General features: G+C 45.4%; 1 protein-coding gene across 2 annotated transcripts in view; it reads right to left on the bottom strand.

The window, feature by feature from the left end:
* Window positions 1-15,274: 15,274 nt before the first annotated feature.
* The window catches only part of SMARCD1 (SWI/SNF related, matrix associated, actin dependent regulator of chromatin, subfamily d, member 1), a 43,320-nt gene continuing 36,151 nt past the window's right edge, over window positions 15,275-22,443 (bottom strand). For both annotated transcript variants that reach the window (XM_033936982.1, XM_033936983.1), the window contains exons 11-13: window positions 20,669-20,791; window positions 19,386-19,487; window positions 15,275-17,381 (exon numbers count right to left, since the gene is read on the bottom strand). In XM_033936982.1, the coding sequence (XP_033792873.1) occupies window positions 17,328-17,381; window positions 19,386-19,487; window positions 20,669-20,791 (279 nt within the window). In that variant the 3' untranslated portion in view covers window positions 15,275-17,327. The remainder of the gene's footprint in view (window positions 17,382-19,385; window positions 19,488-20,668; window positions 20,792-22,443) is intronic.

The raw sequence follows: 22,443 nt of genomic DNA, 5'->3' as shown, positions 1-22,443 counted from the left end.
GCAGCGCTGGGCATTCAGCGCAGCTCCCTGCACTAAAAAATGCTATCGTGGTTTAGTAAAAAGGGAGGGGGGTATATTTGTCTATTTTTGTATGGTTGTTACTGAGATGATAGTGCATAGTCATCTGCTTTGACCTCTTTGAAAAACCCAGGAATAGGAATGATAATTAACATTTTCTATGCGTACAGTGTGCTTTGTGTTTTTTTTTAATTTTATTGTTGGTAGATCATTTTGACTTGGTCATTTTTTTTAAAAAGTAGCTCTCAAGCCCAAAAAGTGTGGGCACCCCTGCTGTAAAATGTAAACTAAACATAGGGACCTAGAGGGATTATAAAGGGAAGTAAAAGTGGAAAGGTAGGAAGGGGTACCCAGATTTAAATCTTTATAGGCGCAAGCAAGGATTTTAAATCGAATCCAGAATGATATAGGAAATCAGTGATGGTGTACAAGGAGTGATGAAATATGATCTGACCTATGTGCATGCAAAATTCAATTGTATTGCCATGTTTTGGACTATTTGAAGACATTTGAGAAGGATTTTCAGGAGTCCAGCATATTGCAATAATCAAGACGAGCAGAGGAGGGTGGCACCAGAGGAACTGTCTAAGTAGCTCCAGAGGGAGCATATGAGATGAAGTGACTGGAAGCAGCAGGATTTAACTGTAGCTGAAATGAGGAGAGAAAGACAACTGTGAATCTAATTGAATGAACTGACTAGCTGAAGAGGAGTATTTTGGACAGACGGTGAGATAAATGAAGAAAAAGAATAGAAACATAGAAGTAGACCGCAGATAAGGGCCACGGCCCATCAAGTCTGCCCACTCTAATGACCCTCCCTATCTATCTTTGCGGATAGATCCTACATGTCTATCCCATCTGGCCTTAAAATCTGGCACGCTGCTGGCCTCAATAACCTGAAGTGGAAGACTATTCCAGTGATCAACCACCCTTTCAGTGAAGAAGAACTTCCTAGTGTCACCGTGCAGTTTCCCGCCCCTGATTTTCCACGGATGCCCCCTTGTTGCCGCGGGACCCTTGAAAAAGAAGATATCTTCCTCCACCTCGATGCGGCCCGTGAGATACTTGAATGTCTCTATCATATCTCCCCTCTCTCTACGTTCCTCGAGTGAATAGAGCTGCAACTTCCCTAACCGCTCCTCGTATGAGAGCTCCTTGAGTCCCGAGACCATCCTGGCGGCCATTCTCTGGACCAATTCCAGTCTCAGCACATCCTTGCAGTAATGCGGCCTCCAGAATTGCATACAGTACTCCAGGTGCGGTCTCACCATGGATCTATACAGTGGCATAATGACTTCAGGTTTACGGCTGACGAAACTCCTGCATATGCAACCTATGATTTGCCTTGCTTTGGATGAAGCTTGCTCCACTTGGTTTGCAGACTTCATGTCTTCCCTGACAATCACCCCTGAGTCTCTTTCTGCTTCAGTTCTTGTCAGGATCTCGCCATTTAGGGTGTAAACCTTGCATGGATTTCGGTTTCCCAGGTGCATGACGTTGCATTTTTTGGCATTGAAACTGAGTTGCCAGGACCTAGACCAGCGCTCCAGTAGAAGTAGGTCATGCATCATATCGTCTACCATTGAATTTTTGTCTGTTGTGCTTTTGCTCACTACATTGCTTAGTTTGGCATCATCGGCGAATAATGTTATTCTACCTCGGAGCCCTTCTGTCAAGTCTCTTATATAGATGTTGAACAAGATCGGGCCCAGGACGGAGCCCTGTGGCACTCCACTTATCACCTCTGACATTTCGGAGGGGGTGCCATTCACCACTACCCTCTGAAGCCTACCTCCAAGCCAGTTCCCAACCCATTTGGTCAATGTGTCGTCCAAGCCTAAAGAACTCATCTTGCTCAGCAACCTGCGGTGTGGTACGCTATCAAATGCTTTGCCGAAATCCAGGTAGACGATGTCCAGGGACTCACCAGCATCCAGCTTCCTCGTCACCCAGTCAAAGAAGCTGATCAGGTTGGTTTGGCAGGATCTCCCTTTAGTAAATCCATGTTGGCGGGGATCCTGTAGATTCTCCTCGTCCATGATCTTATCCAATTGGCATTTGATTAGGGTTTCCATTAGTTTGCTCACTATTGATGTGAGACTCACCGGTCTGTAATTTGCCATCTCCATCCTGGAGCCTTTCTTGTGGAGTGGAATGACGTTAGCCGTCTTCCAGTCCATCGGGACGTTACCTGTACTAAGGGAGAGATTGAAGAGCGCGGATAGCGGTTCTGCCAAGACATCACCCAACTCCCTGAGCACCCTAGGGTGTAGGTTGTCAGGCCCCATTGCCTTGTTGACCTTGATTTTTGACAGCTTGCAGTAGACGCTGCTGGGTGTAAACTTGAAATTACTAAACGGGTCAACTGATTTAACCCTTGTCTTTGGCTGAGGGCCGATTCCCGGCGCTTCGCGGGTGAAGACTGAGCAGAAGTATTTATTTAACAGTTGGGCTTTTTCCGAGTCCGTCTCCACATAGTCTCCGTCTGGTTTTCTGAGACGTACTATCCCGCCCGAGTTCTTATTTCTGTCACTGATATACCTGAAGAAAGATTTATCTCCTTTCTGGATGTTCTTTGCTAGAGACTCCTCCATGCGGAATTTGGCCTCCCTAACTGCTGCTTTGACGGCTCTTGACTTGGCCAGATATTCTACTCTAGAGTCCTGTGTCCCTGATTGTTTGTAAGAGATGAATGCTTTTTTTTTCTCTTTGATGAGGTCCGAGATCTCCATAGAGAACCACTGTGGCTTGTTGTTCCTGCTCCCTTTGCTTACTGATTTAACATAGCGATTTGTTGCTTCCTGTATGATGGCTTTCAAAGTTGACCACATTTCTTCCACGCTGTCGGTGTCTTCTTGGCTTTGTAGTGCCCGGTGAACGAAGTCTCCCATGTCTTGGAAGTTTGTGTCCTTGAATTTGAGGACCTTGGTCAGTGTGATAGATTTCGTGAAACCTTTCCTGAGATTGAACCATATCATATTGTGGTCACTGGAGGCCAAAGTTTCACCCACCGAGACCTCTGTGATACTTTCTCCACTGGTAAGTACCAGGTCCAGAATTGCCTGATCCCTTGTTGGTTCAAATACCAGTTGCCTGAGTCTTGCTCCATTCAAAGAGTTTAACAGCTTCCTGCTGCTGCCGGAAGCAGAGGAAAGTGTGACCCAATCCACATCAGGCATGTTGAAGTCACCTACCAATACTGTGTCCTCCCGCAAGGTGATATTCTCTATATCTCCAATTAGTTCCATATCTAGGTCATCTTGATGTTTTGGGGGTCTGTATACTACGCCAAGATACAGGCATTTTTCGTTCCCTCTGGCCAAATTTACCCAAAGGGATTCCCCAGTGTACTGTACATCTGTGATTCTGGTGACCAAAGGGCAACCAATTTTTAAGTGTCCAAGTTTCATGTTTATTAATTATTTATATGCTGCCTATCAATGGCGGTTGTTCTAAGTGGTTTATATATTCAGGCAATTTTCCCTATCTGTCCTGGCGGGCTTACAAATCAATCAGCAGAAAGCCAATACCAATTTTATCTAGGCAAACCTGAAGAAGAGAGAGATCTAAGAAGGCTTTTGAGGAAAAACCAAAAGAATATCATCAACATATATTTAGCATTTAATATACATAGATTGAATGAGACATACCAAAGGACCCAGAAAGTTATTGAATGGGGTTTGGTAAGCTGTTATATAGACAGAAGCTTGCTGTCTGTTTTCCCTCTCTAGGTATGTGCTCTGTGTTTTTAGCACTTGTAATGTATAATTAAGCACTCCTTTGTAATATATAACTTAGCTTGCATTTTCTCCTGATAACCTTTTTGCTAGTCCACTGGCCATCTTGTGCTCTTTTAACACTTTTGTCCACCTGCACTTTGCTTACAATTGACATATTTGGCTTACCTTTCCTTTATGTATGGTCTTGTTTAATAACTTCAATCTGAAAATGTCAGAACTAATCCAACATTTGTATTGCGCTTCATTAATAATAATATAATACAGTCTTACTGATCCTCAGCCGGGCCACCAGGCACTCAAGCTTCTTCATAGTACTTGGCTTTATGCTCTATATCGTCATTGGATCATCGGGTTTTATTAATTTGCTTTACTTTTATTGGTTTTGCTTTTTTATATATATATCTTAAATAAATATATACTAAAAGTACTTAGCCGTGAAGTGACGCTTCATACGGGGGTAGATTCACCAACATGTTTCACCCGTGGAATTCTAAGGGTTTTTTCAAGGCTACCACTCCCTGCCTGATTTTAACCATTCAAACCGGCCATAGCGTCTGGTGAAGAAGAAGAAATCAGAATATTGTACATATTGCATATTATAAAAAAAATAAAAATCCTAAAACATAGTGGAAACTTAAAGAAACAGAATTTTTAAACTATGCAATATTTCCCAGTAATTAATTATATACTCTTCCTTAGACCACTAAAACCATTCCTTAAGGACAAGATAATAATAAAGATAAGGAGATTTCATAACAATGTAATCAACTTTTTAGATAAAAGGCTTAACATGATTAATCCCGGTATAATTTTATCTAGCATCTCTTATTTATTCCATTTAATCAATTTTTGAGAGTCCAGAAAACTACGAAGTTGTTCCGGTACAAAATATACATATTTGTTTCCTGCATAAATTAAAAAACAAAAAAAAAACTTTCCAAGTTTGGCATAGGCCGCCAGAGTAGAGGGCTACTTTGCTCGTAGCAATGACTACGTCTGGGTCTCCTCTTTGATCCAGGGTATTGCGCTCAAGAGACATGCCGTAAGACCAAAGCGCTGGGGATTCTCCATGGAACATAAGAATTGCCACAGCTGGGTCAGACCAGTGGTCCATCGTGCCCAGAAGTCCGTTCCCACGGTGGCCCTTAGGTCAAAGACCAGTGCCCTGAGTCTAGCCTTACTTGCGTACGTTCTGGTTCAGCAGGAACTTGTCCAACTTTGTCCTGAATCCAGCCCTAGGCTTCCTGGCTCTGTTCTTCTACTGAAGAAGCACTTGGCTTTCGAGTGTTTGGCCAAAGCCATCACGCCCACTGCTGGTCTGTCCCAGCAATGCACCATGAACCAGAATGCCTTTTGCAAGAGGGACCATTTCCCAGGGTCCAGGACTTGTTGAGTGAGAAAGTCTGCTTGAATATTTTCTACTATATCCACGAACACAGCAGAGAGTCTGTACATTTGCTTCTGCCCACTGGAAGAACATCCATGCCTCTAAATAGTGAAGCACTCCTGTGCCTCCCTACTGATTCACATATGCTACTGCCATCATGTTGTCAGAGAATACTCATACCGCTCTTCTCTCCAGGGCCTGTTCTAGAGCACATAACGCTATCCTGATGGCTCGAAGCTCTAGACTGTTTATGGACCACTCCTTTTGAAGGTGAGTCCACTGGCCCTGGATGGAGCGGTCTTTGCAATGGGCTTCCCGGCATAAAAGGCTGACATTGGTCATGAGAGTCACCTACTCTGCAATCCGGAGAGGCATGGCCTTTGATAAGGAGTTTCCTTGAAGCCACCAGCGTAAGCTGCTCCTCGTGTCCCCATCCATGAGAGCTGCATCCGAAGAGGATGATGTTGAGGGACCACTGAGACGGAAGAGACTCCTGTAGAGGCTGCTTATGTGCCCTGACCCAGGGAACAACCTCTAGTGAAGCTGCCATGGTGCCCAACGCCTGTAGGTAGTGTCAGGCCGTGGGGGCTGAAGTGCTATGTGGGAGATCCAAGATTTGTTTCTGGAGCTTCTGTTTGCATGGCTCAGGAAGAAAAACATGGACCTGTGCCTTGTTGAACTGAATGCCCAGATAGTCCAAGCTCTGAGTTGGTGCTAGCTGGCTCTTCTTGAAGTTGATAATCCAGCCCAGCCATTGCAGGAGAGTCACAACCTTCTGTATTGCCTGCTTGTACTCTGGCTTGGACAGAGCTCTGAAGAGCCAATCATCCAGATAAAGGTGTACTCCCATTTTGCACAGATGAGCAGTCACTTCCGCCATTACCTTGGTGAAGGTGCGGAGAGCCATCGCCAATCTGAAGGCAAGTGCTGCAAATTAGAAATGCTGCTGGAGAACATGAAATCCCAGAATTTTCCCGTCTCTCAGAAAAATGGGAATATGAAGATAGGCCTCTGTTAAAACCAGAGATGCCAGGAGTTCCCCAGGAGTCACCATCACAATGATGGATCGGGCCTTTCCATGTGAAGCAGGAAGACATTGATTGCCTTGAGATCTAGGATGGGCTTGGGCATGATGAAGTACAAGGGGTGTCTGTCTGAGCCCAATTCGTCATCAGGGACTGGTTCTATGGCATGAATGTCTAAGAGCTGCTGAAGCCCAGCTCAGACCCTGGCCTCTCTTTCCGACCTACCGGCTGGAGAATCCAAACACAAATCCAGAGGGGGATGAAATAATTCTATCCTGTGCTCCTCATATGATGTCCAGCACCCATTGGTCTGAGGAGATCTGTTCCCATTTCCTCTGAAATGCAAACATATGTAAGGTACAGTTGCAAGCCTGGCGACACTGGGACTTTTTGGAGGAGGGAATGATGCAAGACCTTGAGGTCTGCTATAATGTTGGAAGAATCTTTAGGTAGAGGAGCTTGCGTAATTTTGGCAGAACTGGCAGGAGGGACAAAAGTAACCTCGACTCCCTCCAAGGGGGTGGCAAGGTCTGTTGTTCGATAGTGACTTAGGACGGCAGTCTGCTACACTGGCCATGAGTTCATTCAGGTCCTTGCCACAAAGCATCAGACCTTTGAATGGCAGTCTGCTTACAGTCCCTTTAGAAGCTGAGTCACCAACCCACTGTCTGATCCAGAGCATTCTGCGAGCAGAGACCACATATGCTGAGATTTGGCTCATGACCCTGAGGTCATTCAAGGCATCTGCTACATAATACACTCCTTCCAGTACCCGATAGGGTCAGGTATCCTCCTCCACCGAAGGCACCCATCGCAGTGTCATGTGACAGGCTCTCGCAGCAAACAAGGCTGCTGCTGCTGCTTTGATACCTAAAGATATCACTTCAAACTGCTTCTTTAAGACCATGTCCACCCTGCAGCTTTGAAAATCCTTTAGCATCGTTCCTCCTTCACTAGGGTGCGCTGTGCACTTGGTGACTTCAGCCACTGCAGAATCCTCTTTCAGCAGGTCAAACTGTTGGAATTCTGGGGCCATGGAATAAAGCCTGGAAATAGCATTCACCACCTTCAAAGAGCCTTCAGGTGTATCCCACTGTTCTGAGACCACAGCAGTAATGTCCGGGTGCGCTGAAAATAAAGTCTGAATATTGGAGTGGCTCGTGACTGTACAGTACACTGAGAAGTGGAAGACTATACTTCCAGATTAAATTATTTGACTGCACCTGCAATAAAATGGTGGATTGATAGAGACTTAAACAGCCAGTGAATAAGAAGGATCATCACTTGGATCAGGAGCCACAGAGGCATCCTGCTTAATGGAGCCAAAAATGGAAATGGAGTAATCCAGGATGGAGTTAGTGCCTTGAGATACAAGAGGCATGGAATTGGAGTGCCAATTCAGGCAATCTAGATCTTAGTGGACATTGGGACTGGAAACTGGATCACTGAACTCGAAGACTCTCTTTGGAAACACTGTAACACGCTCATCGTCTGTGGAGCGCATTCTGAACATAAGAACATAAGCAGTGCCTCTGCTGGGTCAGACCAAGGGTCCATCCCTTCTTGAACTCCAATACCGTACCCTGTCCTATCACGCCATCTGGAAGCGCATTCCAGGTGTCCACCACCCGTTGGGTGAAGAAGAGCTTCCTAGCATTGGTTCTGAATCTGTCCCCTTTTAATTTTTCCGAATGCCCTCTCATTCTTGTAGTTTGCGAAAGCTTGAAGAATCTTCCCTCTCCACTTTCTCTATGCCCTTCATGATTTTGTAAGTCTCTATCATATCCCCTCTAAGTCTCCGCTTCTCCAGGGAAAAGAGCCCCAATTTCTCCAATCTTTCAGCGCATGACAGGTTTTCCATACCTTTATCAAACACGTCACTTTCTTCTGAACCCTCTCGAGTATCGCCATATCCTTCTTTAGGTACGGCGACCAATATTGAATGCAGTACTCCAGATGCGGGCGCACCATTGCCCGATACAACGGAAGGATAACTTATTTTGTTCTGGTTGTAATACCCTTCTTGCTTATACCTGAGCAGGACAAATTCTGGGGAGAACCCATGCACAGGGGCACCAACTGGCACCTGACATACCCCTGGCGTGCTTTAATTGGCTCCATTTGCTACACACACTTGCACTTCACGCCCCTGCCATTATCAGGTACTAGGTGGAATTATCGCCCCATATCTTGGACCCAGCATGGAACACCTGCCCTGGAAGGCACTGATGGGGCTAAGCCCGAAGCTTCTGCCCCCTATTTGTGTGTACCACGGCGTGCAGTACAAGGACACTCCTCTGCCAGTAATTCAGCACAATTGATATACGGATTCATGCTAACACATACTGAGGAGTCCATCCCTAATGATTTTTGTAAAAATCAAAGGGATTTGAGGCAGAAAAAAAGATAATTTAAAATCCAAGATGACCACCGCCAGACAAAGCCCGTGGAGACAAAAAATAAACTAAAAAATAAGGGTTTTTAGAGGTGGGAGACCTGAACCCTACTCTTGGAAACACTGAAAAATGACTTTTCAGACCCCCCCTCCCTCCCCGATTTTCCCTTAGGAAATAATGAGGTTGTACTCACAGTTCTGTGCAATGCTTGTCTGTCAGCTTTTTCCCTGCAACTGAAGAGAAGGGAAAGGATTTTCTGCCTCAGAAACTTCTCCAATCAGTCCAATCCACAAGATCTTCAGGTTGCCAGTTGGATGGACCTCCAAGACCTCCACCCCTATGGATCCTCGCATGATAGGGGCGGCTTGGTTCTTACTCAGGGTGCTCTCAGCCTGCGCTTAAACCTCTGAGAGTGTCAGAAGGCAAGCGTGCTCCCAGGGGAAGAGACTCTGAGCTCTGAAGTGACACACAGCAGGCTGGCCCCACAGGTCTACCCGAAGGTTTGCCCTGTGAAGCTGCAGTCCAGCTTCATGAAACATGTGTCCTTTCCCAAGCAGAGATCTGCTAAATAAGGGGTCTCAAGGCATAGAAGCCACTGAAAACATTAAACTTTCATCAAAAATAAGGAGAAAATAAAGCAGAGCAGAAACACCTCTGCATGGTTTGCTTTCAGAAGAAAAAAACTGAAGGGGACACTATTCTCCACTGCTATGTAGGAGGTGCTGAAAACTGTGGAACTTCTGCAAGACCTGGTTTGCGGTTAGGATTGAACACCATTCATACAGAATCTGGAGTGAATGTAGCAGAACATCTCATTATCTGTCTGAACTGAAAAGTAATTGAGTTATGCAGCAAAATAATGATCCAAAACACAAAATCAAATCTATATCTGAATGGCTGAGGAGATACACAATTAAAGTTTTGGACTGTCCTAGCCAAAGTCCTGACTTGAACCCAATACAGGACTTGAAACGAGTAATTCATGTATGAAAATCAATGAAACTGTCTGAATTAAAAGCAGTTCTGCAAAGAAGAGGGCTGCAATTATTACAGTAAAGGTGGGGCAATCAGTTAAGTTTAGGGGCAGTTACTTTTTCATATGGGAAATATAGGTGTTGGATAACTTTGGGGCTCTTCTACTAATGGACACCAGCATGTGCTAAGCACCAGGTGGCCAATAGGCTATGTTCCTTCTAAGGACCAATGAAATGTGAGCAAAAATTTTTCTGTGTAAGCAAAGAACCTACTTAACATGAGCAACAAATTTTGCATTACATTGCCTTGTGATAACACCACATGTGATTATCTACCATATATATCTAATAGTATCAAAAAATTAGCTCAGACTAAGTAACCACAAACTAAAAACAGAAATTAAAATAAAAATGAAACTGAACCCCAATGAAGCCAGACCCTGCATACAGTGTAACACTAGAGAAAGAGAAACTGTAATGCATGTCCCCCCCAGTACTTTGCAAACGATAAAGATAGCGGATGTAAATTTCAAAAGCTTACATATTCCAATCACTATATTACAAACTAACAAATACACACACAAAAAATAAAGGGGGGGGGGAAATATACCATTTTTTGGACTAAATACATTTCCAATTAGCTATGAGAGGCTAAACCCCTTTTCTCAGGTAAGGTCAGTATACTGCTGTTATATATTCTATTCTGACCTGAGGAAGGAGGTTTTGGTCTCTGAAAGTTTGTCAAAAAGGTATTAAAATTAGCCCAATAAAAAGATTTCCATTATTCCCATTTTCTATTTTTATTAATGCTACCAGCTTTCCATTATTTCTATTTTTATTTATTAATGTTTCTTAAAACAGCTACATTTCTTTATCATAAATGGAAAATAAAATTCTTTTTTTTCTACCTTTGCTTATTTTCAATTATGTTGGTCCCAGTCTCTGGTTTCTGCTTTCGTTTTCTTTTAACTCTCATGCCAGGCTTTCCTGTCCGTTTGTGTTTCTCTTTCCTCCTTTTCCTTTCAGCTTTGTTTTCTGCCTCTGTCTAAATTAAATTCTTTCCTAGCATCCAGTCTCAAATTTCCCTCTTTTCCCTGATTACCTATAGTTTGCCACCTCTTTCACTCACCCCAGGTCTATTTCACTTCCCCTTATTCCCTCAGTATTAGAGAATGACACAGGGAATAAAAATTGTCCTTCTCCGCCCCCACAAGCATGGTGCCTATCCCCCAACCCCACCCCATCCCCAAGAGCTGTCTCCGTCCCCGTAAACCTATCTGATCCTATCTGCACAAGCCTTGAATAGTTATGATTTTATATTTAACTTATTTTATTAAAGTATAAAAAGAAACAATATTCTGTAGAATTGTCATTGTATAAACACAAATACACTGCAAGGATCAACAAAACCCGTCTCTCCTTCACAAATATCCCCTCCACTATCGAAAAAACGGAATAAGCCAAATTATTACAGAATGCTACACAGAAAAATCATGCTAACAGAATACCGCAATCAAACATGATAGGTATAGTTAGGGGAGTACAACTAGGGCAACTGCCCCCTGGTCAGAGAGAGCCCTAAGCCAGCTGGAAGCTAAGGAAGCATGGCCTGGGCTTTGCGGTCCCCAGATATGTCTAACACCAGCTCTAGCAGGATACATATTTCAAATCTGATATATTCTAATCACAAAATAGAAATAATTTTTTTTTCTACCTTTTATTGTCTCATTTTATTCTTCAAATCATGTTGGTCTCAGGCGCTGGTCTCTGTTTTCTTTTGTCTTCATTTACCAGGGGCTCCTGACCATTTGACATTTCTTCCTTCTCTATGCTCACCATCCATCTTCTATTTCTGTGTATGTATTGTTTCCTATGTTCAACATCTCCCTTCTCTTTCTCCTATAAGTCCCTTTCAAGTATTTCCCCTATGCCCATCTCCCTGCCTCTATGTGGGACCTGGTGGGCCGCCGCGGGATGGACCTCTGGTCTGTCCCAGTGGAGGCAACTTCTTATGTCCCAGTCCAGCATCTTCCTTTTGCGTTCTTATTCTCCCCATGTCTAGCCATCTTCTCTGTCCATATACCCTCCATTCCCCTATACCATCCCCTTAGCAGCAATCCCCTTTTTGTCCCTGTTCCTATGCTCCCATCCATGCCCACCTCTTTTTATATATCTCCGTGTCCAGTTTCTCCCCTCTCTTACACCAATGTGTCTCTCACACTCACTCTTCCTTCATCCCCTTGTTTCAGCTTTTCTCTTTCCCTTCTCTCTTCCTCCCTGCAGGTCCTGCACCTCTCTCCCATCCCTGTAGCCCCCTTCCCATGGGTCCAACACCTCTATCCCCTCCCTTCAGCACCCAGGTGTGGGTCTGGCACCTCTCCCTTCCCTCAAGCTCCACTCCACCCACCACATGGGCCAAGCACCTTTCCCTTCCCCCCAATCCCCAGACCAGATCCAGCAACTGTCTCCCTCCAGCCAGTCCAGCAGTCCAAACAACCCCCTCCCTCCTTTGAGGGTAAAGCAGCAGCTGTCCCTCACGAGTCCAGTGATCCCCTCCCTCCCTATTGCGGGCCCAACAGTTCTCCTCCCTCACTCCTGATTGTGGGGCAAAAGTGGCAAAAAAAACCCAACCCTTCGACTCCCCTGGGTCATCCTCTTTGCACCTCCTGGGGCGTGCCTATCAGTCTCTTAGAAGCTTCATGGAAGAGGAGGCAACATCACATGTAGGGCTTCTCTGGGACCTTCTTCTGGACGAGTCCCTCCTTCCGATATAACTTCCGGTTTCATTGGAAGTTACATCGGAAGGAGGGACTCAACCGAAGACAATCCTGGAGCAGCTGTGTGCGATGTTGCCTCTTCTTCCACAAAGTTTCTAGGGAGTCTCAAGTTTGTTTTTGGGGTTTTTTTTTTCTGCTTTTGACCCATGATCAGGAGCAAGGGAGACTGACTGCTGGACCCTCGATCATGAGGGAGGGACTGCTGGTTGGGAGGTGTGGGAAGGGAGGTGAATCACAGCAGATCCATTGCAGGGACAAGGTCATTTACCACTCTGCGGGTCGGTGAAAAGGCTTGTTCCCTTACCTGCGGCAACGGGCCAATTTTTCCCCCCGTTCCTGTGGGTTAGCCATGGCTAGCCACAAGAAGCAGTCCCCGTGTCATTCTCTCTAACCTCTTCCCCACCTGCCCTTTTTCTTTATCCCCTCCTTTTAACCAGCATCAGTCCCCTCTCCTGCTCATTTCCATCCAGCATCTGTTCCTCTTTTCTCCCCTGTTCCAACCAGCTTCTTCCCCTCTTTCTTCTTCCATTAGTGTCTGGATGCCCCCCTTTCTCTCCTCCCCACTTCCATCTGTCTGCCTCCCTCTCTCTCTTCTTCCCCACCTCCAAGAGCATCTACCTCCCTCTTTCTCTCTGCTTCCAATGCATCTGTCCCTCTCTTGCCTCCCACCCACCAGTGTATGACCTTTCTCTCTCCCCCAGCCCTTGGTGGTTTAAGTGCTCGCTCTACCCTCCAGTCCTTTGCTGTAGCTGCCGCTGTTTCTTTCAAAATGGCTGCCGAGACTTCACCGAGGCGAAAGGCCTTGAGACCGCTGGTCGCGGCTACCCTGTGAAAACAAACTTCATATGTGAGAGTGAACACAGTCTTTTTCAATCCCCCCAAGAAGATCCTGAGTAGACTGAAACACCCTTAAATAAGGTGGTATTGGGAGTTCCATCTTAAAACAGTGCTGGATATGGCTTGGCCCACAGAAGATAAGTGTTGCTTTTCTTTAGTCTATGAGGTCTTCTAGACATTTTTGCAATAGAAATTTTTAGGCTTATACAGTACTAGTCTTTAAGCCGTTACATTAACGGTGCTAGAATAGATGTGTCTGTTTGTCTGTGTTTCTTTATCTCTCTCTCCTTGGCCGCTGTCTGTGTCCTTGTTTCCCCCCCGAGCAAAGCTGTCTGCCCCCAGCACACACCTCCCCCAAAGCAGCCCCCTTTCCCTCTCCCTGTCTCTCCATGGCCCTCTTCTGTCTCCCCCCAGAGCAAAACTGTTTGCCCTAAGCACACCCCTCCCCTCAAAGCAGCCCCCTTTCCCTCTCCCTCCATGGCCCCTTGTCTCCCCCCCAGAGCAAAGCTGTTTGCCCTAAGCACACCCCTCCCCCTAAAGCAGCCCCCTTTCCCTCTCTCTCCATGGCCCCTTCTGTCTCCCCTCAGCACACCCCTCCTCACAAAGTAGCCCCCTTTCCCTCTGGCCCCCTGTATTGATCCCCCTGCTTACCCTCCCCTCCATCCTGGTGTCTTCTAGCCTGCTCCTCTTCAAAGCAGGCCGCGATCGTGGTGGCCAGCCCCAGCAAACCTTGCAGGCCGCTCCCCAACCCGGAAGCATGCTCACCCCGCCGCGATCCTGTGCGTCAGAGGGAACGTGCCACCGAGGCCGGAAAGCGGCCCGCGAGGCCCGCCAAAGCCGGCCACGATCAAAGGCTGCCCCGAAGAGGAGGATCAACGGCGGCGGCAGCAGCAGTGAGCAAGGGCGGGAGGTGTGTTCGAGCTTGCTTCGGGTTGGTGAGTGAGGGCGGGAGGAGGGGAGTGGCCAGAATGATCCCTGCCTCCGCGTTCTAAAATGGAACGCGGCCACGGATCAGAAATCACAGCGGCAGGGATCACAAAGTTTCAAGAGCGCATGCGCGCTCTAGGGTTTTATTATAGGATTGTCACATTAATTACTGATAAGGAATGTGGTTTCAACTCATGGATTTAGTTCTCTAGCAGTTTTTGCACTGCAGTAGTTTTAGATACATAAGAAATCATGTTTTAGAGGTTTGAACATTTATTTCTCATTAAGGTTTAGGAAGAAGGGATGGATGTAAATGATTAAATATAGGTTAAAGGATGTGGATCTGAAATAACATATATGTTATAGGAGGTTCTATGATCTGACTTCCTATGGTATTATGATGCATCCTTCCTCGGTTTATACATATATATGTCTGAGGAAAAAGATCTTCCCATAAATTTTTTGATCTTAAAGAATTTTTTGACTTTAACATTTTGTAAGCTGGAAGTAAGCTGTAGTGCCCACTGACAAAGTACTAAAAATCTTCATTAAATTTCACTTTGTACCATCCATTTACCCCCCTTTTTTCTATAGAGATTTCATACGGCAGCCTTATGATACTTCCACAAATCTCATGAGACAGCCACATTAAGTCTCAGCAGCCATTTTGAAAGAGACATTAGTGACTACAGCAGAGGACCGGCACAGCCAAAAGTGTGCCAAAGCAGAGTGACCCCGTGCATGAGCGAACATTTGAAATCTGTGAACAACGCTCACAAAAAGTATGAGTGATTGCTCATGAGCTCATGTTAGAGGGAGCATAGCCCATAGGTAAAAAAAGAGGATGCTCAGCATTTAGCATGCTAAACTTTAGTAAAAGGGTCTCTTTGTTTCTTAATTAAATGCTGTAATAATGTAAAAACTGTTATATGTTTACTCAGGATCTTTGTCCAATATTACATGTTATTAAATGATCCAAAACTATTCAGCGCAATAACAAGGGAAATCACTGTATATGTACATACATACTACACATACATGCACTCCAGGTGAAATGGAAAAAAATGTATTTTGTGTTCCATTCTTCTGAATAAGCCCAGTGAAGTAAACCTAAAAAATAAAGGCCATTTTTCATCATAGACACCTTTTAGCAATTAAAATGCCCACCAAATCAGAAGCAAGTTAAGCCATGAAAGGATCTGAAATTAAGTAATCCATTTTAATACAGGAATTTATCTTTGTTGATAAAATAACTTGTCATTAAAGCTAACAGGGTTTTTCTTGTATAGGTATACAAAACAGCCTTCATCCTGAAGATGTTTTTATTAAAAACTGGGTGCAATCTACAAAGATACAGTACAAAAAAATTTGGTCCATCAAAAATCATAATGTTCCATTAATAAAAACAGTTATTCTGCTGAGAGAGCGCTCCATCATAGGTCTCCTGAGGATGCAGAAAAATAGGCTCACTTGGGGAATTTGCTGAGCAGGAAGAGACTAAAGGGTCCTTTTACAAACCTGCACTGCCAAGAAGTGCATGCTAAATGCAGAGGTGCCCCATTCTATTCCTGTGGGTGACTTGGCAGCACACCTATGTAAAAGCCTGCCTGCGAACCTGGGATCTCCAAGTGCTAAAGAAGGTTACAGCACACAACACCATGAATGTGTCAGAACTGGACCCAGAAGAAAGAATTCAGATATATCAATACAACACATTTGTAATGAAAATCACAGAACTTGTCAGTCTTGGAAGAGTCAGCACTGAAGTTTCCCAGAGCAAGCCGTAAGGGGCGAGATGTCTCAAGAGCCTAATCACAGAAAAAACAAGTTTCGTATTATATCAAAAGAGGGACAGTCTTTAGAATTTCCAAGATGGGCTTGGTTAGCCCAGGATATGTGCCGAGCGTCTACCACCCCAAAACAGCATATAGTTTGAATAATGACCAGAAAAGCCATCACAAATCTTAATTCAGCTCTTTTCCCTTCCATCCTCAGCACCCCAAAGGGGTATTCCCTCTTGTGCAAAACAGGTGACAATCACTGCATCTCTTTCCTTGTATGGGGGTCATTTCTTGTGCTGGAATGCTGACAAGCCTTTGTTCTAAAAAGAACTTTGAGGGTGGAGAGGGGGGTTAGAGTGCCATTTTTCTCTTCCCATTCCTGATGATAAATATGCAGCAGGTAAGCAGTTTCCCCAAGATGAACCCAACAGTTCCCAGTCCTAATCCAAGACATCAGAATACTACGCTCTTTGTCCACCAAACTCCCCTTACCCCCAAACCTCTATGGCATTTATCTTAGAAAGCATTAACCTCTTCAGGTTTAGAATGGTCTTGTCAGAAGACACCAACAGTTTCCATACTTACACGGGCACCACAAATACTACACAACTATCATACATGTGTTGGAAAACTATGCAAAATATATACCAAACTAAAAAGCTAACTCCTCTGGGTCACAAATAAAAAAAGATATACCAAAGGTCTGTTCCCTCTGACTTTCTTCTGCAGACTAAAAAGTTCCCAGCATGCCACCTGGGAAGGAGAGGCATATACTTCAAAGCAAGGCCCTGGTTCTCTTTCGCCCTTTGTGGCACCTCACTATAAATTAATTGTAGAAATGTTCCAATCTGTACACAGCAGCACTGAAAGAGGTTAAGGGGCACTGCAAGCACTCCCCAGACACCTGCCATATTCATGCCTGGATGCAGTTCCTGCATCCAGGGTTACCACTCTGTCTCAGAAGCTTGAATCTGAAGGGTTACCCAGGAGCATCTACTTCAATGAACAGCCCTCACAGGAATGTTCTAGATAAAAAGTGGGATGGTCACTGAGCATTGTATGATGTAAAAGCTAAATTCATAGTTACAGACAAAAGAAAAAAATTCAGTTATTTCTGTGTGGTAGTGAATCGCCAGCCTAGTTCCTATTAAAATCATTTGCTTAATTTTGAATATTGAACTGGGGCAGTGCAACAAGAACAAGGACAGGTGTTGAGGCTGGAAAGGCAATGACTGAGAAGTGGTGCAACTAACACATACTCGTTACTCGCAGTGGCACAGAAAGAAGCTGTGGACTCCTCCTTCAAAGCTCAAGTGTTTCATCACCATAGCCTGTGGCCATGAGTCAATATACATGATTATCCATTCAGGTAGCTGCTGTGAAAGTGCATAGAGCAGCTGCCGCCATGAGTCCTTAAATTGGAATAGGAGAGATTCAATGCTCTGTTCCTGCAACGTCTTCTGGATTATGTGTTGCGGATTCCTAGTGCTTGTTCCAGCTCCTGCCGCCTCTGCTGAACCTGCAGAAGCAGCAATCAGTTTCTTTCAGTTGACAGACTGAACGACTTTACAAAAACATTCTACACATTCCAGGGACAACACAGGCAGGTTTTCCTCCCCCCTCCCCCACCCCTGGACAGAAGAACAGCACAGGAAGCACCAGTGCAAGTTTTCATCACATACACACAGCCCCATCTCAGAATGTACTTTTTCTGCAGTGGGGCAGGGTATGTGTGCACATTTACATAGATAGCTGTTGATTTTACTAGATGGCATGCTAATTTTTTGGTACTTTTTATGATAGCATTCATACAGCCCTGAAAATAACTCTAAATCTAAACAAAGTTAGAGCTGGATTCTCTAAAGTCATTGTGTATTTAATGATGGTGCTAAACCACAATTAAATGCACATATTTTACTACCTGATTATTAAAACAGCTCACCATGGTCTTTTCCGTGCTTTCTATTAAAATGGATTACAATGAGGTCACTAATATTAAAACTGTAGTATAGCAAGGTAATTAATATTAAAATGACCTCTCCAGGCGAATCTCAAAAAGGAACGGCCCTCCATTTGAGGAATCAAGGCTGATATTTACTGGCAGCTCAGACCCGCCACCACAAATGGCCACAAATCCTTCTAAATGCAGCCTAAAAAAGGCTGGTCTAATGCCCTCCCCCACCATTGCCATCCCCTGCCACATGTGGAAGATTGGCAGGAGGGATTCCACTCCCTCCTGCCACAGGGTCATGGTCCCCCCTTGACAGCAAGATCCCCCTCCGACATCCTTCCACCAAACCAAGTCTAGTGGTCCCTCCCCCCCAACAGACTCTACTACAACAATCCTGGTGGTCTAGAGGGGGGTCCCCCCCCTCCCCCATACCTTTTATAGAAGGCTGGCTGGAGGGATGTTTACTCCCTCCAGCCGGCAGACCTGCCTCTTCAAAATAGCGGGCCTACCCCTTCCTGGTACATCTTGGGATGCACCAGGGAGGGGCCTAAGGCTCTGAATGGTCCAGGTACCTAAGACCCCTTGCAAGGGAGGGGCCTTAGGCACCTGGGCCAATTAAGGCCCTAGGCTCCTTCCCCATGTTCCCTGGGATGCACTGGGAGGGAGAGGCCTAAGACTCTGATAGGCCAGGTGCCGAAGATCCCTCCCATAGGAGGGGGTCTTAGGTGTCTGGGCCTATCAGGGCCTTAGGCCCCTCCCAGTGCATTCCAGGATAAATTGGGAAGGGGAAGGCCCACCATTGTGAAGAGACAGGCCTGCTGGCGGGAGGGAGTGAGCAATCCTCTTGCTGGTCTTCTAAAAAAGGTACAGAGGGTGGTACGGCTCACTAGACCACCAGGCGTGGTATGGTGGAAGGCTGTGAGAAGGGTACCGGGGGGTGGCTCAGAGGGATGGATGGTCAATAGACCACCAGGCTTGGTGTGGTGGGGGGTGCGCTTGCTGTTGGGGTGGGTTATTTTTTTAATAGGTGCAGCTCTTGTGTGTGTGTTGTGCACACACAACAGCTGCACCCATAAAAAAAGCAGCCTGTGCTCTCCCTGCTTGCCGGTTCAGGCAGGGAGAGCAGGGGCTGGGGTTTTTTTTGACAGGCAAGTAGGCAGGAGGATGAACCGTATTAGCCATTTTTCTTCTAAGCACTGCTTCACCCCTCCTTTACCGGCGATTTTCCGCACACATAACATGCATATAATTTGCATGCTATTGTGCTGAGAATCACCAGTAAAACAAAAATCGTTCTCACCATGGTATTTTTTTTTTTTTTTTTTTACTGTGGTGTCAGAGCTTAGAGAATTTGCCCCTTAGTGAGGTGTGACTACATCTTTGAGACTGTCACTCTCAGATGTGTTGTTGGTTCTGTGCTTCCTTATTCCATTTCCCACATTTCTTTCACATGAGAAGTCCCTAATGATGGCAGGTAATAAGAACCCTTCTGTAAGTTACCCAAAGCTGTCAGTGATGTCTTCTACAGCTTAGTTTGTACTGACTGTAACAACGCATCACCTCCTTGCCTACCTTTGAGTAAAAGTATCTGCAAACAGCCTCCTGAGCCCAGGGCTGGAAATAGAATTCAGCTCGGCGTTCCTCTTCTGGGTTTCCAACAACATCTGTCATGGTCTGGAAATGAGTAATACTGATGAATGAATAAGTTATTCTTGCACCAGGTTTGTTCATTTATTTCAAAAGTTCTTATTCTGCTGGACTAGTCTTTAAGCCTGTTACATTAACGGGTGCTAGAATAGATGTGTCTGCCTGTGTTTCTTTATCTCTCTCTCCTTGGCCGCTGTCTGTGTCCTTCTGTCTTTCCCCCTCCCCCCGAGCAAAGCTGTCTGCCCCCAGCACACACCTCCCCCCAAAGCAGCCCCCTTTCCTTCTCCCTAACTGTCTCTCCATGGCCCTCTTCTGTCTTCCCCCCCAGAGCAAAGCTGTTTGCCCCAAGCACACCCCTCCCCCCAAAGCAGCCCCCTTTCCCTCTCCCTGTCTCTCCATGGCCCCTTCTGTCTTCCCCCCCAGAGCAAAGCTGTTTGCCCCAAGCACACCCCTCCCCCCCAAAGCAGCCCCCTTTTTCCCTCTCCCTGTCTCTCCATGGCCCCTTCTGTCTTTCCCCCAGAGCAAAGCTGTCTGTCCCCAGCACACCTCCCCCCCAAAGCAGCCCCCTTTCCCTCTCCCTATCTCTCCATGGCCCCTTCTGTCTCCCCCAGCACACCCCTTCCCCTCTCCCCCTGGCTTGATCCCCTTCTTACCCTCCCTCCATCTTCTGGCCTGCTCCTCTTCAAGCAGCCTGCAATCGTGGTGGCCGGCTTTAGCGAACCTCGCAGGCTGCTCTCCAACTCGGTAGCACGTTCCCTCTGACGTGCGTCAGAGGGAAAGTGCTACTGAGGTTGGAGAGTGGCCTGCGAGGTACTTTAAAGCCGGCCACGATCGCAGGCTGCTCTGAAGAGGAGGATCAGCGACAGCGGTGAGCGAGGGCAGGAGGTGTGTTCCCTGCCAAGGACGCCAGCAGGGAGAGAGCTTGCCTGCGCTTCCGGTTGGTGAGTGAGGGCGGGAGTAGCCAGAATGTTCCCTGCCGCCAGGTTCTAAAATGGAACACGGCCATGGATCACACACCACAGCGGCAGAGATCACACTGTTTTAACAGCGTATGTGCCGGTAAGCTTTTATTATATAGGATCCATATGCTCAGCCTTTTAAGTGCTCCTCCCACTTACAGCCACTTATTGCCTTCCACAGATGGGAGAAGACAAAGACAAAAAGTTGGATGTTCAGGAAGTACCTAACACCCAACCAAACTCCTTTACCTTGAGGTCTCGGCACTGGGATTGCAGCCAGTCATTGATGAAGCCCTGGGGATCTCGAGCAAAGCTTAACATGAACTCTCTCTGCGTCTTTAGCTGGTTAATTGTTTCTATCGTCTCATGGATCTGCCATTGTGATAAGAAAGATGCAAAGATGTGGGAATGCTCTTCCAGATGCAATACATCAGATTCCTTTGTTTCTTTCTTTTTGAAAAGCTCTGAAGACTTATTTTTTTCAGGAGGCTTTTGGTAATTTATGAAAGTAGAAATATATTTAAAGTATTTTATTGATAAATTTTCGGCCTCTTTTACAAAGCAGAGCGGCAACAGCCCCGAAGCCCTTTAAATCTCTATGGGCTTCGGGGCCGCCAGCGCGGCTTGTAAAAGAGGCTGTTTGTAAATGTTAATGTTAATGTGTGAAGATGTCTGTTTTAATGCATTTGTATGTATACTGTAACTGGAAGAAAAAGCCTCATAACACAATGATTAGTTTTGCTGTTTAACATCTCAGTCCCATACTAAGATTAGCATAGTGGCAATAGTTTATTCTATACCGAAGTTTTTCCAGCCCATGATGTGGGTGGAGGCGGTTTGAGCATTTATGCTCTGCCAGAAGATTAAACTCTCACACAACTCATTAGAGAGGAGATGGTGGAAGGAACCTGCTGGGAGTCCAAATTCAGCTCTTGAAGGAATTCAGAAATGAGATCCAGTAAAGCCACAGGTTTGAGTAAGCGCAGAACCATGGGATCATCCCCTAGATCAGAGTTTATCAACTTTTTCAAGCCAAGTACCCCCTAAGTCTAACAAATATCAACTGCGTACCCTGCCCAAGCTCCACCCTGGAGCCCACCCCATAATAGTACTAATTGTAATGCAATTTCTTCTATTCATTTTTCATATATACAGAATATAACCTTATTAATATATTGGTAACTACAAAATTAAAAAAACACAAAGCACACTGTACGCAGAGAAAATGTTAATTATCATTTATATTCTTTTTTTTCCACAGAGGTCAAGGTAGATGACTAAAATATGCAATGTCATCTCAGTAACAACTATAGAAAAATAGACAAATATAGTGCAAAATATAGACAGCAGATATAAATTCTCAAAACTAACACATTTCGATCACTAAATTAAAAATATAATAATTTATTTGTTTATTAATGTCTGTATAATTCCTGACACTTTGAATTGGTTTTGAAAATTAATAAAAATTAAAAAAAAAAATAATAATAATTTTTCCTACCATTGTTGTCTGGTGATTTCATGAGTCTATGGTTGCACTTCCTTCTGACTGTGCATCCAATATTTCTTTCTTTTTGACTCCTGCATGCTCCTCTCCTCCGGTCCTCATTCCTTTCCCCAACCAACATCTCTCTCTGTCCCTCAAAAGTCCAACTTTTCTTCTTCTCTCCTCCACCCCTATTGGCAACATGTCTACCTCTCTCTCACTGTTCATCTGTCTTTCATCTCCTCCCTTGCTACAAAGGGAGTGGGGAAAGAGAGAGAGATCCAGGGTGCATCTCTACCACTCCCTCTACTGCCACATCCAACATTTCTCCATCTCTCATCCCTCGGATCATGTGCAGCATTTTTCACCACTGCCCACCAGCCCCATGCCCATTTCTCCTTCTATCACCATGCCAATTTCTCCCTCCATCACTATGTCCAACATTCCTCCCCCTTGCATCCCCTTAAATCTGTCCATCTGTTCCCTCTCCACCACCATAACCAACATTTTTCCCTCTCATCCTTCTCTTCCCCATGCA

The sequence above is a fragment of the Geotrypetes seraphini genome, chromosome 3, assembly GCF_902459505.1.
Source record: "Geotrypetes seraphini chromosome 3, aGeoSer1.1, whole genome shotgun sequence".
Lineage (NCBI taxonomy): Eukaryota > Metazoa > Chordata > Amphibia > Gymnophiona > Dermophiidae > Geotrypetes > Geotrypetes seraphini.
The sequence above is the reverse complement of the archived record's forward strand: the minus strand, read 5'-3'. Positions and strand labels throughout refer to the sequence as shown.